General features: G+C 34.8%; 1 protein-coding gene and 1 long non-coding RNA gene across 3 annotated transcripts; both read right to left on the bottom strand.

The window, feature by feature from the left end:
- Positions 1-1,630: 1,630 nt before the first annotated feature.
- Positions 1,631-3,056, bottom strand: LOC125251633. Its single transcript, XR_007181050.1, has 3 exons — positions 2,306-3,056; positions 2,090-2,142; positions 1,631-1,724 (listed from the first exon to the last, which is right to left on the bottom strand). It is a non-coding gene; the product is annotated as an uncharacterized LOC125251633 (long non-coding RNA).
- A 1,012-nt stretch (positions 3,057-4,068) lies between these two features.
- Positions 4,069-8,706, bottom strand: LOC125251567. 2 transcript variants are annotated; one of them, XM_048164604.1, is made up of 4 exons: positions 8,170-8,706; positions 4,921-5,190; positions 4,713-4,790; positions 4,069-4,596 (listed from the first exon to the last, which is right to left on the bottom strand). In XM_048164604.1, exons 2-4 carry the CDS (start codon positions 5,084-5,086, stop codon positions 4,487-4,489), a joined length of 354 nt encoding a protein of 117 aa, XP_048020561.1. In that variant the 5' UTR covers positions 5,087-5,190; positions 8,170-8,706; the 3' UTR covers positions 4,069-4,486. The 2 variants fall into 2 exon arrangements, with proteins under 2 accessions (XP_048020561.1, XP_048020562.1); XM_048164605.1 differs by lacking the exon at positions 8,170-8,706 and adding an exon at positions 7,931-8,103.
- Between the last annotated feature and the right edge of the window lie 5,983 nt (positions 8,707-14,689).

Raw genomic sequence — 14,689 nt, 5'->3', positions numbered from 1 at the left:
ATGTTTTATGTTACAAATATAATGTTTTAACTCCAGAAAAAAGCCCAGCAGTGCCAATAAGAATGCTTGTAGGATAAATTAAGTTCCTAACTTTTATGTAAATGTTCAAAAATAAAGACCAATTTATGTATGTTTTGAAGAAGTGTGTCAAAAACAAGCATCTCTAAACCATATGCAAAATACATGTTGGATTTTACTATACTTTTTGCAAACTGATTATTTAGTGTTTAAAAGGCACATTTCTAATAATTTTAAGATTAGAGAGAGTAGAAACTTACTTGATTCTACAATTAGTTTCATGCCACTTGCAAAAGTAAGCTTGTCGTTCCCTCTAGTCACACAAAGTTACACACCATAACAGAAACCCAACGAACAGTAGGCCTATATTTTGAAGATGGATGTGTTTTAAAATATTTCAACAATAAAAAATGCATGTTTTCTTAAGTGAGCAATGCATGACATTTAATTGAAGTTTAAAGTACACTGAAATTGGATTTAGCTCAAAGAAAAGTAACCGAATACTAGTCTTTCAAATATAACAGCTATGCAGTTGGATCTTTTAATGAAAATGCAACATCAAAAATATACTAAGACTTTATTTTTACAGTTAAACAGATTGCTATTTAGATGCAAACCACTAAATGAGACCTGCAACCAATGTTCATTTTTAACCCTACATATTTCAATTCAGTGACCAGTAACACTTTATAATAAGGTCCAATTAGTTAATTAACTAACAATACATGTTAGTTCAACTAATGCTAACAAATGGAACCTTATTGTAAAGTGTTACCAAATTAATTGTTAGACAAATAAATAGAACTTACTTGGTTCCACAAAGAGTCTGGTGCCCTGACCAAATGTGACCTGGTTAACCCCTATAGCATTCTCACAGAGCTACACTGCTTAACAAAAACTCCTCAACACAACGAGAATCACTTTATCTCATTTAAGCTCTGATAATGTGTTATAATTCATGTTACGTTTTCAGAGATATTTTCTAGCCATTTCCCTTTGATTGTTGCCATTCAAACTATTTTTATAAAATAAAGAACCACATTCATTATGTACTATATTAGTCATTACGTTGTCAAACACTGCATGTGTGACTAATATACAATCACATGCACACAGAATGCAGTTTGTACTTTATCTTCTTCATACTTTCAGAGGAGAGGTAACTGGTTTTAAATAAGTATTAAGGAGTGAATCTGTATTTATCAGTATATAAATAGAGAAATGCTCACTTTTTTGCATTACAGAAGACTTAAAAGCCATAAAGAATTATAAATCTCACCTGATTCCACTATAAGTTTTGTACCGGTGCCAAAAATGATCTTATTGAATCCCTGATCATTCACACAGCACTACACACCATGTCAAATATCCTTCAGTGCAAACACCCTCAACTGATCAGTAATTTTATGTGCTAACTAAGATGGATAAATTACAAAACATTTCATTTTTAAACTGTGAATTATCACAAGTGATAATGATATGAAAATGTTGCACTCATCCCACTACCCTTTGATTAAAATAATAATAATAATAATAATAATAATAATTAAAAGCCATACTTTTCCTGCTATAAAAGCAACAAAAGATATATAAAAAATAATATTACTCACTGGAGTGAACAATTAACTTTGTTCCAGATCCTATAATGAATTTGAAGCCCGAACCAGACGACCACAGTGTTGCACTCCCATACATAAAACCTCTTCCTACAATATAGAGATAAAGAAGATGCATTTAAATGGGATATCTTCACATTATCATTTACCAAACTCTCAGGATCAATGATAATATCTTAAAATGCTCAATTTTAGCATTATCAAATGCATATCAAACAAATATTTTCGAATTTTGAAAACAGAATGGAAGGATTTTTTACTATTTGTCTTAAATTTGCCACGAAACACATTATAATGAAGCCAAGAGTCTTTAGCAGCCATAGCAAATCATTCACATCTATGAGAATATCAGTGACTGTGATGCAGCAACCTCTCTAATACATGTAAACATATTTTACTGTGGTTGTGAAACAAATTCAATACATTTTTAATTTTGTAGCAGTTTAAATCCTTACCTTAGTGTCACTACTCCCAATTTACATCAGATCCTGTGATATTCCTGCACTTCCTGTGTAAGATACAGTGTTTTGAATATGTGAGTTTAGCTGCACTTCTCAAACGTTGCTAAAACATCATTCCAAACCAGAGAGTTAAAGAAACACCTGCCCAACAGAACATTTTAGACTAGGTGAAGAAACCATTCAAATCATGAGGAATATATGGTAACTCACCTCTTCATATAGACATCAGTGTTCTACTGGCCTAGATTTACCGTGACACATGGCCTATTTATTGTTGTGCGTTCCTGTCAACCTACAGGAGCAGTGTGTTAAATAGGTTAATAACATTTGTCTTCTCTTTACTCGGTTTTGTTTTGTCAACGCATATTAAAACTGAATGTTAACAAGCTCTAAATGAACTCTTCTGCTGTAACCAAAACTCTTGCCTCTTTGTTTTGGATAGAGCATCAAGCAAATGCACATTTTATATTGCGAGTCCTCTTATAGTGGGTAAAGTCGAATGGAAATCGGGACATGAGCCAGGCCGGACACGAACCATTTATCTCCTCAAGCCAAACAACTTTTATGTGTTCACACTCAAGCAAATAAACGTGGAATATGCGGAATTACTTATGGTACCGAAGCTCAGGCGGCCACTAGGGGTCACTCAAGTCTGCCTGTTAAGACAAAAATCATGAGACATGCAAAATCCCACTGTAGGCCACAAGAGGGCAGTACACGATTTATTTCATGAGGCTCAGTATGTCAATGAAATGAGAGAACATCTTACTTAATATACATTAATTAATAATTCATAAATAGATTTGTAAATACAACAAAACAAAATCCGCTTTGAAGAGACTAGCAACTTCACACTTCCAAAGTTTTAGATCAGTAAGATTTTTTTAATGTTTTTAAAAGTAGTCTCTTATGCTAACCAAGGCTACTTTTATTTGATCCAACATACGGCAATATTGTGAAATATTTTTACAATTTAAAATAACTGTTTTCTATTTGAATATATTTTAAAATGTAATGTATTCCTGTGATGCAAAGCTGAATTTTCAGCATCATTACTCCAGTCTTCAGTGTCACATGATCCTTCAGAAATCATTCTAATATGATGATTTGCTTCTCAAAAAACATTTATTAATATTATCAATGTTGAAAATAGTTGTGAACATCAGAATAATTTGATGAATAGAAAGTTTAGTATTTCTCTGAAATAGAAATGTTTTCTATCATACTCTATTGTTCAAAAGTTTGGGGTCAGTAAGATTTTTATTTTAGAAAGAAATTAAAGAAATTAATACTTTTATTTGGCAAGGATGCATTAAATTGATCAGAAGTGACAGTAAAGACATTTATAAGGTTACAAAAGTTGTTCTTTTCAACATTGATAATAATAATAAATGTTTCTTGAGCAGCAGATCAGCATATCAGAATGATGTCTGAAGGATCATGTGACTCTGAAGACTGGAGTAATGATGCTGAAAATTCAGCTTTGCATCACAGGAATAAATTACATTTTAAAAGATATTCAAATAGAAAACAGTTATTTTACATTGTAAAAATAGTTCACAATTTTTGCTGTATTTTTGATCCAATAAATGCAGCCTTTTGAGCAGAAAAGACTTCTTTTAAAAACTTTTAAAAATCGTATCAGTCTAAAACTTTTGAACGGTAGTGTGTCATCATTAAAAAAAAGTGGTTTGACAAACAATTATGACATTTTTTTTTTTAAATCAAGTTAAGAAATAAAGTTAAGTAATTAATTAAAATGCCCCCAGAAGCTGTAGATGCAAGACGTTTTACAGCTGTTTTTCTCTTTTTATCAGAGGCACTGAGCGGAAAAAAACTAGCAGCAAAACACATTAATTCTTGGAACCCGAAGCGAGCAGTAGATCTTTATCCAGAAGTGTGGTTAGAGTCTGTCTACAGCACCAGTGTGCTGTTAAAACTGTGGTTTAGACACACTCACATGAAACTTCTCCTTCATGAAGACATTTTATTATTTAATTTTAAGAAAAAATGATTATATTACATGCAAAGATCAGAGCCTCATTAGCAAATAGCAAACAATAACACAATCAGATAATGTAAAAGTCTTAAACACTGTGATACAACTATGAAAAAATTATACTGTTGATTTACAAAAAACTAAAAATTCTAATTTGCACAGGCCTGCAACAAAAGCTGAAAACACAGCAAAGCAATACACTGAATTCAGAAATGTTTATAAGGTCAACATCTGTATATTTAAACTGTTACTAACCATTTGTATTTTTCATTCCATTTAACATTAATAGGCAGAGATATGGAAAATTACTGACATGTAACTCACTATAATCGCATTTGTTTGTTTGGCAGGATGTGATCAAGTGAAGAAATTCGATTCGCTGAATTGATATTTTAAAACAGAAATGCCTTCACAGACATCAGTACATTGACTGCAACACATTTAGCCAGCAGAATTCTCAGACCTGTCACAAGAAGGGTCATGGAGTTCATTTTTGGTTTATCTGAAAAAAATTCAAACAAAAAATTAATCACATAATTCATATTCATTGATAGATAACTTCACAAATACACGATATATATGTTGCATGCATATAACATAATGTATTTTATTACTAACCGCTGTTTAAGAACTCTGAGGCAGGAGCATTAGTATCCTTTGTTGGACAAGACAGTGCAACCGGACCTTTAGGTTTTTCTACAGAATAAGAATTAAGTAGAAAACAAATCATTCTTTATATTAAAAAAAAAAAAGAAATCACATAAAATAAAAGAGAAACTTTAATTAATTTAATTTAATTTAATTAATTAATTTTTTAAGTACAAACCTGTCACAGTGATGACATCTGCTGTTGGATCTGCTTCTACTTCATCCACTTTGCATTTTTGGATTTTATCACCGTTGAATCCAGCATAATAATAGGTTTTGCTGGATATGAACAGGGCTGCATTGTTGTTGGTTTTTAGTTCTTTACCGTCTGGAGTCAAAATCATAGTCTTGTCTCGAGGAAAGAACCCGGCGGCCAAACAAATATCTTGTCCTTTGTCGTCCAAAGGGGACAAGATGGACAAAACCGGAGGAGTATCTGGAACATCCTCTAAGCAAAGACAAATAAGCAATTTTCATCATTTTTTCAATCCTTTGGCAATACCGTACCTTCTTCACATGTGGGTCATTCCATGTCAACTCAACCAAAACCATTTTTGATTTTATTAAAACTTTTCTGTAGAAACACAAACATAGTGATGAAAGCCAAAATATTAAATGTCACAGATGTATATTCTCAGAGTAATCCAATATTTTGTAGAAGGGGGTCAAAATGACAATTTTCAACTAAGATTTGGAGCCAAATTAGAGGGGTGTAAAAATGATATTAGAAAGCATCGTTATTTTATTTTCTCACAGAGATTGGTAGGTCTGTTAGTAAAATCTGTTGACTTTCACAATCTTTGTTTCATTATATGCCAACAGTGACAGTTCAAAAATGGGAAAAATGATTTTTGCCTCAAGTTTGCATGCCTGTAACTCAAGAAGTATGAAAGATATCTTAATATCCTTTTAGATTCTGGTTCTTAACAAACTTTCCTTTTGGTATCTTCATTTTAAAGGCCCTCGATGGTTCGATCCCATAGATATGGACACGTTAATGCGGCTCCATGAGCATATGGCTACATTGTACACATTTTCAGTGGCTAAAAACCAAATGTGGGTCACTTTGCACACAGCTGATATTTTTTTTTATTTTAAAGAGGAAAATCTAAAGAACAAATAATGTTAAAACTAGAAATGTATCTCATTTTTTTCTATAAGCTCAATTGCACAGAACACAGAACCCGAGTGCCATAAATATTATTTTTCCAAAGTTTGCATGCATGTAACTCTAAAAGTATTCAAGATATCTTAACATCCTTCTAGATTCTCATTCTTAATAAACGTTTCTTTTGTAAGCTTAATTTTAAAGGCCCTATATAGTTCAGTCCCATAGATATTGTGACTCCATGTCCAAATAGTTGAATTTTATCCATTTTCAATGGTCAAGAACCAACTGTAGGTCATTTTAAACAGCTGATAGTTATTGTGTTTTAAAGAAGAATGTCTGGAGAACAAATAACACTGAAATTAGAAATGTATCTCGTTTCCCTCAATCAAAACAACTGAATACAAAACACCAAAAACACATTTTTCTGTAGTTTACATGATTTTAATTCAAGAAGTGTTAAAGATATATTAATGTCATTTTAGATTCTTGTTGTACTTTTGTTCTTTTTTAAGGCCCTATATGGTTCAATCTCATCGATATAGGGACGTCAATGCAGCAACATGTAGTTACGATACTGCATATTTGAACTCTCCTGGTAGTTGCAGAAGCATTTCTTCCAAATATCCCTAAAACTGATTCAAATATGGATTCTTATAAATACACTTTTAAGAGCAAGTTATGCTCAACTTGCTCAAATGTACCTCAACTTAACCATTTTCAGTGGATTTTTGGTACTCGGAGACTTGTTTTATGCAGTTTTTTTGAGAGTGTTTTATGCAGTTCTTTTGATAGCGGGAAACAAGATACATTCCTAGTTTAAACATTATTTATTCTTCAGACATTCCTCTTTAAATGCAACAAATAATCAGCTGTGTGCAAAGTGAACCACATTTGGTTTTTGATCATTGAAAATGGATCAAATTCAACAATTTGAACATGGAGCTTCTTTGAGATACCCATATGGGACTGAACTATATTGAAAATTAAGATTTCAAAAGGAAAGTTTTTTTTAAGAATGAGAATCTAGAAGGATATTAAGATACCTTGAATACTTTTAAAGTCATGCAAACTTTGCAAAATTAATATTTATGGCACTCAGACAGGTACGTTCTATGCAACTGAGTTGATAGAAAAACACGACATACATTTCTAGTTTTAACATTACTTTTTCTTCAGATATTTGTCTTTAAAAGAAAAAAGTATCAGCTGTGTGCAAAGTGACCCACATTTGGTTTTTGACCACTAAAAATGTGTACAATTTACCAATTTACTCATGGAGCTGCATTAAGATCACGATATCTTTGGGTTTGAACCATCGAGAGCCTTTAAAATGAAGATACCAAAAGAAAAGTTTGTTAAGAACCAGAATCTAAAAGGATATTAAGATATCTTTAATACTTGTTGAGTTACAGCATGCAAACTTTTTGCTTTTTCCCATTTTTGAACCATTGCCGTTAGCATATAATGAAACAAATATTGCTAAAGTAAACAGATTTAGCTAATAGACCTATCAATCTCTGTGTGAAGATAAAATAACGATGCTGCCATCTTTCTAAAGTCATTTTTACACCCCTCTAATTTGGCTCCAAAGTGAAAATTGTCATTCTGACCCCATCTACAAAATAGCGGATTACTTAGAAAGTATACATCTGTGACATTTAACATTTTGGCTTTCATTACTACTTATGTTTGTCTTTCTACAGAAAAAATATGAACAAAATCAGAAATTTGAGCCGGGGACGTTTCTCAAAAATTTGGTTAATTTGACACGGAATGACTCGTGTGGGATTTGCAAAACTATGCTCATAATGTAGTGAACAAAACCTTGCAATCATCTATTCATGCACAAAACATCACTAGTCTTATGAACAGATATAATTACTCTACTACAAATGATTTTTTCCAGAGTAACATGTCAAGTTAACATACTGCGCTCACAAGCTGAACGCAACAAGGCAGCGCAACCAACTAAGCAACTAACAGACACCGTTTGAGCCTAATTAATGGAGTTTTCCACTATTTTCTACAGCACAATTGTTGGTGTAAAAGCTTGTAATAGTTAAAAAGATGTACTTACTTGGTGTGACAGTAAGGGTTATCGGCTTTCCGAATGTTAAAGTGTCAGTAGCTGAAACTGCACGGCTACCGTAACCCTTACAAAAACACTCCTGACCCTACATCTGCATTACGACTGACAAACTGACCTAACTGAGCCCTTTTAACTACAACCGACTAAGCAAAGGTCATGTTTTCACAAAACCAGGTGCATGGTTTGAAAAAATGCATTATAATAATATTGAAATTGGATTTACTTACTTGGTTCTACCGTGAGACGGATGGGATCGCCAAAGGTTAGAGGATCTGCACTTCATTCAGCCCTCTGACAATATCCTTTGGTAATGGAAAGTATCCTTAAATCTTAAGAAATATACTATAGACTCATCTGAAATTTGATGTGATATAGCCTGTTGAAAAAATCCAGTTTGATTTTCTTTCAAAGACAATTCCATCTGCCAGACCGTCCTCATGACAAACCCATGTCTGCTCCATTGTGACACAAACAGGTGACTGGAACAAAAGCCTTCAAAACAGAAACAACAAGATTGTGAGAATCAAACTTGTGATCGTTCAGTCTTTCAGTCAGATATTGGTTTAAATCTATAAATACAATTTAAAAACAGATGTTCTTTCTAAACAGTGCTATGAGTTGTTGTACAGTCCCTAACGAAGAATGTATCACTGTGGTACTCCAGTCACAATGAAAAACCTCAATACAAAAACCTGACGCAATTATGGTTGTGTTATACAGAAGAAAGATTGAAAGGCTCTCTTCTGAATAGACATATTTGACTAAAACTATGTTAAAAATCCATAGCCATGAGATGAAACGCCAAGCTGCAGTGGAAATCTTCACATCTCTAAGAGGATAGAACAACCTCAGAAGAACCGTTCAGTGCCGTGCCAGCCATTTTAACTCTGTGAGGTTTTTGTATGAGACAAAGCAAGAAATAAATCACTGTGGTACCCCAGTCCACAATGACACAACTCGAAACAAAAACCAACAGTCTTCCTCTGTGTGAAAGAGCAAACCAATGACACATGAAACAGAATAACTTTGCACAAAATATAGAGAAATTGGTGTCTAAAACACTTCATGAATATTCTTCAAAAACTCTTAGAAAATAATTACATTAGAGATCTTGTGACAATATGAAGAGTAAGTGAGGAATCCTACAGATCTTATACTTTACATTTTACTTTGGAGCTAATAATACATTAACATAATATTTGTATTATATAGGCATTACAAAGTGTTAGATTAATTTTAAATATAAATTTTTTTAATTTTACAGATTTATATTAAAATTGCACGTTTCAAGAATAATGAAGAAATTATGATTAGTAAATGCTTCCCTATATATACATATATATATATATATTAAACAGTATCTCACAGAAGTGAGTACACCCCTCACATTTTTGTAAATATTTTATAATATCTTTTCATGTGACAACACTGAAGAAATGACACTTTGCTACAATGTAAAGTAGTGAGTGTACAGCTTGTATAACAGTGTAAATTTGCTGTCCCCTCAAAATAACTCAACACACAGCCATTAATGTCTAAACCGCTGGAAACAAAAGTGAGAACACCCCTAAGCCCAATTGCCATTTCCTCTCCTTGGTGTCATGTGACTTGTTAGTGTTACAAGGTCTCAGGTGTGAATGGGGAGCAGGTGTGTTAAATTTGGTGTTATCGGTCTCACTCTCTCATACTGGGCTGGTTCCAGTTCGATTTTTAAAAGCCCTTCCCTCGCTAGCCGGATGTACGTCATTCTTACGTTGCACGAGTGCCCACTTCTGGCGAACCTTGCAATGGGTGAACTGGAGCGTCCTAAGCCCTTGATCACTTGAATCCGCAATGGAGTGATTTATTATTTATTTTTTCCCCTTACAATTTGTTTAATACAGCATCTATATGTATATATGTGTGTTTAAATGTTTAAAAAAATTATTAATATATCATAGAATTGTTTGTGGTAGGGTAAATTAAACGCGAATGCGGGACGTCATAATCGTCTTGCATTGTGGGTTATGGAGCTGCCTGAAGTGTACATTAAGTATTAAAATCGAGGGAGCGAGGGTCTGTCCATGTAAACTTCCCTCGTCCACTTCACGAAGTGGAACGCACTCAAAATGGCGGCAGGGATTCCCCCGAGGGGAAGTTCGAGTCTCTAAAACTGGAGTGGAACGCAGCCCTGGTCACTGGAAGTTCAACATGGCACCTCATGGCAAAGAACCCTCTGAGGACCTGAAAAAAAGAATTGTTGCTCTACATCAGTGTTTCCCAACCAGGGGTCCGTGGACCCCTAGTGGTCCTTGATGTAATGCCAGGGGTCCTTATAAAATATCTGAATTTGAATATTTGTATATTTTGACATTTATCATGTTCCCATAAAAGAAGATAATATATGTATAATATAACTGACGATATGACTGAATATTGGACAAGTCAACTAACGTAGTAGTAAATTATACTTGATTGCATTTGGTCGTCACAAAGACATTAATGATACCAATGAGCCAACATTATTCTGGGGTCCTTGAGGACGGTTCTAAATATGACAGGGGTCCATTACTCAAAAAAGGTTGGGGCTGCAGATGCTGCCGGCACTGGGGAGTTCGTTAAGGGAACCATGAATGAGCAGAGTAGATCCCCTCCCTTCGGCACTGGGCTGCAGGGCAGTATTCCAACAGATAAGACCACAAACACACCTCCAAAGACCACTGCCTTGCTAAAGAAGTTGAGGGTAAAGTTGATGGACTGGCCAAGCATGTCTCCAGACCTAAACCCTATTGAGCATCTGTAGGATATCCTCAAATGGAAGGTGGAGGAGCGCAAGGTCTCTAACATCCACCAGCTCCATGATGTCGTCATGGAGGAGTGGAAGAGGACTCCATTGGCAACCTGTGAAGCTCTGGTGAACTCCATGCCCAAGAGGGTTAAGGCAGTGCTGGAAAATAATGGTGGCCACACAAAATATTGACACTCTGGGCCCAATTTGGACATTTTAACTTAGGGGTGTTCTCACTTTTGTTTCCAGTGGTTTAGACATTAATGACTGTGTGTTGAGTTATTTTGAGGGGACAGCAAATTTACACTGTTATACAAGCTGTACACTCACTACTTTACATTGTAGCAAAGTGTCATTTTTTCAGTGTTGTCACATGAAAAGAATTTGAGGGGTGTACTGGATACACCCCCGGAGCCGTGTGGAGTACGTTTTGGTTTGGATGGATGCACTTTCTTCAGCTCATACTCATTGGTCCTTTTCACTGCCACTATAAAGCTTGGATGCGTCAGGGTATTTATTAACATGACTCCGATTGTGTTCATCTGAAAGAAGAAAGTCATATACACCTAGGATGGCTTGAGGGTGAGTAAACCTTGGGCTAATTTTCATTTTAAAGTGAATAAATTATTTAAATTCAAAGACATTGATTCTGACTGACTTCAGTCTACAGAACTATCGGTAAATAATATTATGATTTCATATTATGAATTGTGCAATTTGACAGTGTGTTAGTGAATTATGGTAGTGTGTTAAGAGCTGTCAGACCATGACTCAGGGTCTGGTCAACTGAAACTAACAGGGTAGGAAACACATTCGTTTTGAAATCAAATGACTTGAGAGTTTTTGTAGGGGCTCCTTGATGATTGACTCAACGTGTCCCCCAAGTACACACTGAAATACTGCGTGGCAAAAACGGTTCAATAGAATTTGCATTAAGGAGAGAGATGATAAGGCAGCTGGCGTATGTGGTAAGCTGATCTTCAACCACTCTGGTTTCCTGTCAGGAAGTGGGTGAGGAGCCGAGAGGTGTTCTAAGAAAAACCCGTCCCCTTCCATTTCTAGAGAGCATCAACTTCACAGCTCTTTCCTCTGTGATTTACAGTAAACCCCATTTCCCTCTCCTAATTATAAAGTCAATTTTGCACCTACTCAGATTTATGATAAACTGGACATTGACAAAAATAAATGGTAACACAATAGAGGTTCTTTAAAGGTGCCCTAGATTCAAAAATTGAATTTACCTCGGCATAGTTGAATAACAAGAGTTCAGTACATGGAAATGACATACAGTGAGTCTCAAACTCCATTGTTTCCTCCTTCTTATATAAATCTCATTTGTTTAAAAGACCTCAGAAGAACAGGCGAATCTCAACATAACAGACTGTTACGTAACAGTCGGGATCATTAATATGCACGCCCCCAATATTTGCATATGCCTAGTGATGTTTGTAAATTGTCTTTCTAAATGTTTCGTTAGCATGTTGCTAATGTACTGTTAAATGTGGTTAAAGTTACCATCGTTTCTTACTGTATTCACGGAGACAAGACTGTCGTTATTTTCATTTTTTAAACACTTGCAGTCTGTATAATGCATAAACACAACTTCATTCTTTATAAATCTCCAACAGTGTAGCATTAGCCGTTAGCCACGGAGCACTATCAAACTCATTCAGAATCAAATGTAAACACCAAAATAAATACTATACTTACGCGATTAGACATGTTGCATGACGAACACTTTGTAAAGATCCATTTTGAGGGTTATATTAGCTGTGTGACCTTTGTTTATGGTGTTTAAGGCATGCGTGAGCTCTTGGGGCGTGGAGCACGAGATTTAAAGGGGCCGTGTACGTTACCCTGAATCGGCTCATTTATAATGATAGGCAGTTAAAAAAATTAATTTAAAAAAAACTATGGGGTATTTTGAGCTGACACTTCACAGACACATTCAGGGGACACTTAAGACTTATATTACATCTTTTGAAAACATGTTCTTCAGCACCTTTAATTAAAGCATTATTTATCATAGAATGTAAAATATTCTTACAGCGTTTATTAATTTTAAATGATTTAAGTAAGCTGTAAATCAACATGTATTATTAACAAACATAAGAATATATTTATTAATTAACTATCCAAAATAATACTGAAAAAATAGATGGACATTGTTAATTCATGAAATCCAATGCATTAACTACTATTGAAGCCTATAGCAATAGGTTACCAAATTATATCAGTCCATTTACTGAACCATTTCCCCCCTAAAAAATGTCCTCCCCTTCCTCTTTTTCTTTCTTTCTCCCATGAAGATGTATAGAATAGAAATGAAATATTCTGAAGAGATACGATCATTAAGTCCCAATACACCATCTTGGCCCAAGTATGTACACTAGAGCTGCATGAGATTTATTTTTTTTAAATAAAGATCACTATTCTCCCACAATTCTGAATAGACAACTAAACAAAATAACATGTAATTTACTAGCAGTTCTGACAAAATGTTAATTGCTGCAGTCTATTTAAAATATTTAATTAATTTGAATTGAGCTGAGCTGAATAAGCCTGTCTGAACGAATCTCTTGAATGATTCAATGACAAATGCATTTTTAACAGTCACCTATCGCCAACTACTGGTGTAATGATGTAATTGCTACATCAAGTACGAATCATACATCTTGATTCGAAGCGTCATAAGTTACTTTCCAAGGTAATTTACTCTATTTCGATCACTACATCATTTAGGAATGATACTGCAATGTTTTAACGATTAACGTGTAACTTCGCCGAACATACTTTGTAATGTTACAATATTGGTATGTAAATGGGCAATGTTTACTCACTGTCCATGCTACCTGGACCAGGAAATTCACATTTATTTGTTAGCAAGTCTTCTGACAGCTGTAGCACAGGTACATCTGTAATGTTTGCTAAAGATCTGGAAAACATCTTCTGTGTAAAAACATTGTTTTTAGTTTTTACATTCTAAATCATAAATATCTTAAAGACATCTTCTAAATGTTTATACGACGTCTGACAGGAAACGTCTCAAGAGACGTATTGCAGATGAGCAAACAATCAAAAAATACATCTTGCAGATGTAAATGCAAACGCTATCAGGGAGATTATACTTCCGCATTTTTGTATACCACAAACGGACAGTAGAAACAACAGTTATTGTAAAGGTAGGTTTTATACTGAAAATTATACCGCACTATGTCTACTAGAATTATGCTAAAAATGGAAGACTACGGCAACCATTTTCCTTTTACTTCAGGGGATTGGGCGGTACTGACAGAACGTTAGTTTCTTTCAGCTTTTCCTCTCGGTTTTGCTAAACACCGTCATTGTGGTCATCCAGTTTTAAATGTTGACTACAAACTTTTTTGGTTTAATGTGTATACATAGCCGAATCATTAACATTTAGGAATGAGATCGCAATGTTTACAATTAGTAAACTAGTGTAACTGCCTATTTTCAACACACTTTGTAATGTTACAACGTCAGTAGTATATGTAAATGGACAGTGTTTAGGCTACTCGCTTCTCCATGTTACCTGGGCCGAGAAATTCACATTTGTTTGTCAGCAAGTCTTCGGACAGCTATAGCACAGGTATGTCTGTAAGATGTCTGCTAAAGATCTGGAGATCTGGAAAACATTTGCTGTGTAAAAACATCAGTTAAACATCTTAGAAAAAGCAGTTTTACATTTTTCAACAATTTCAAAACACAGCTTCATGAAGCTTCCCGAATCTTTTGTTTCAAATCAGTCCAGTAGGAGTAAAATCTTTGCGTGGCAGGGGGAGCTGCCACTGGACCTGCCACGGTTATATGCGCCTGCCTCGGGACCTGCCACGGTTATGCGCGCCTGCCCCGCGACCTGCCACTGTTATATGCGCCTGCTATGGCAAGCCAAAGTACTCACAAACGCCTGGTCGGACGTCTGATTGCACACTGACGCGTCAAAAGCGCGCGTTTTGACA

This window comes from Megalobrama amblycephala, linkage group LG17 (assembly GCF_018812025.1).
Source record: "Megalobrama amblycephala isolate DHTTF-2021 linkage group LG17, ASM1881202v1, whole genome shotgun sequence".
NCBI lineage: Eukaryota > Metazoa > Chordata > Actinopteri > Cypriniformes > Xenocyprididae > Megalobrama > Megalobrama amblycephala.
This window is presented reverse-complemented; position numbering and strand designations above follow the sequence as displayed.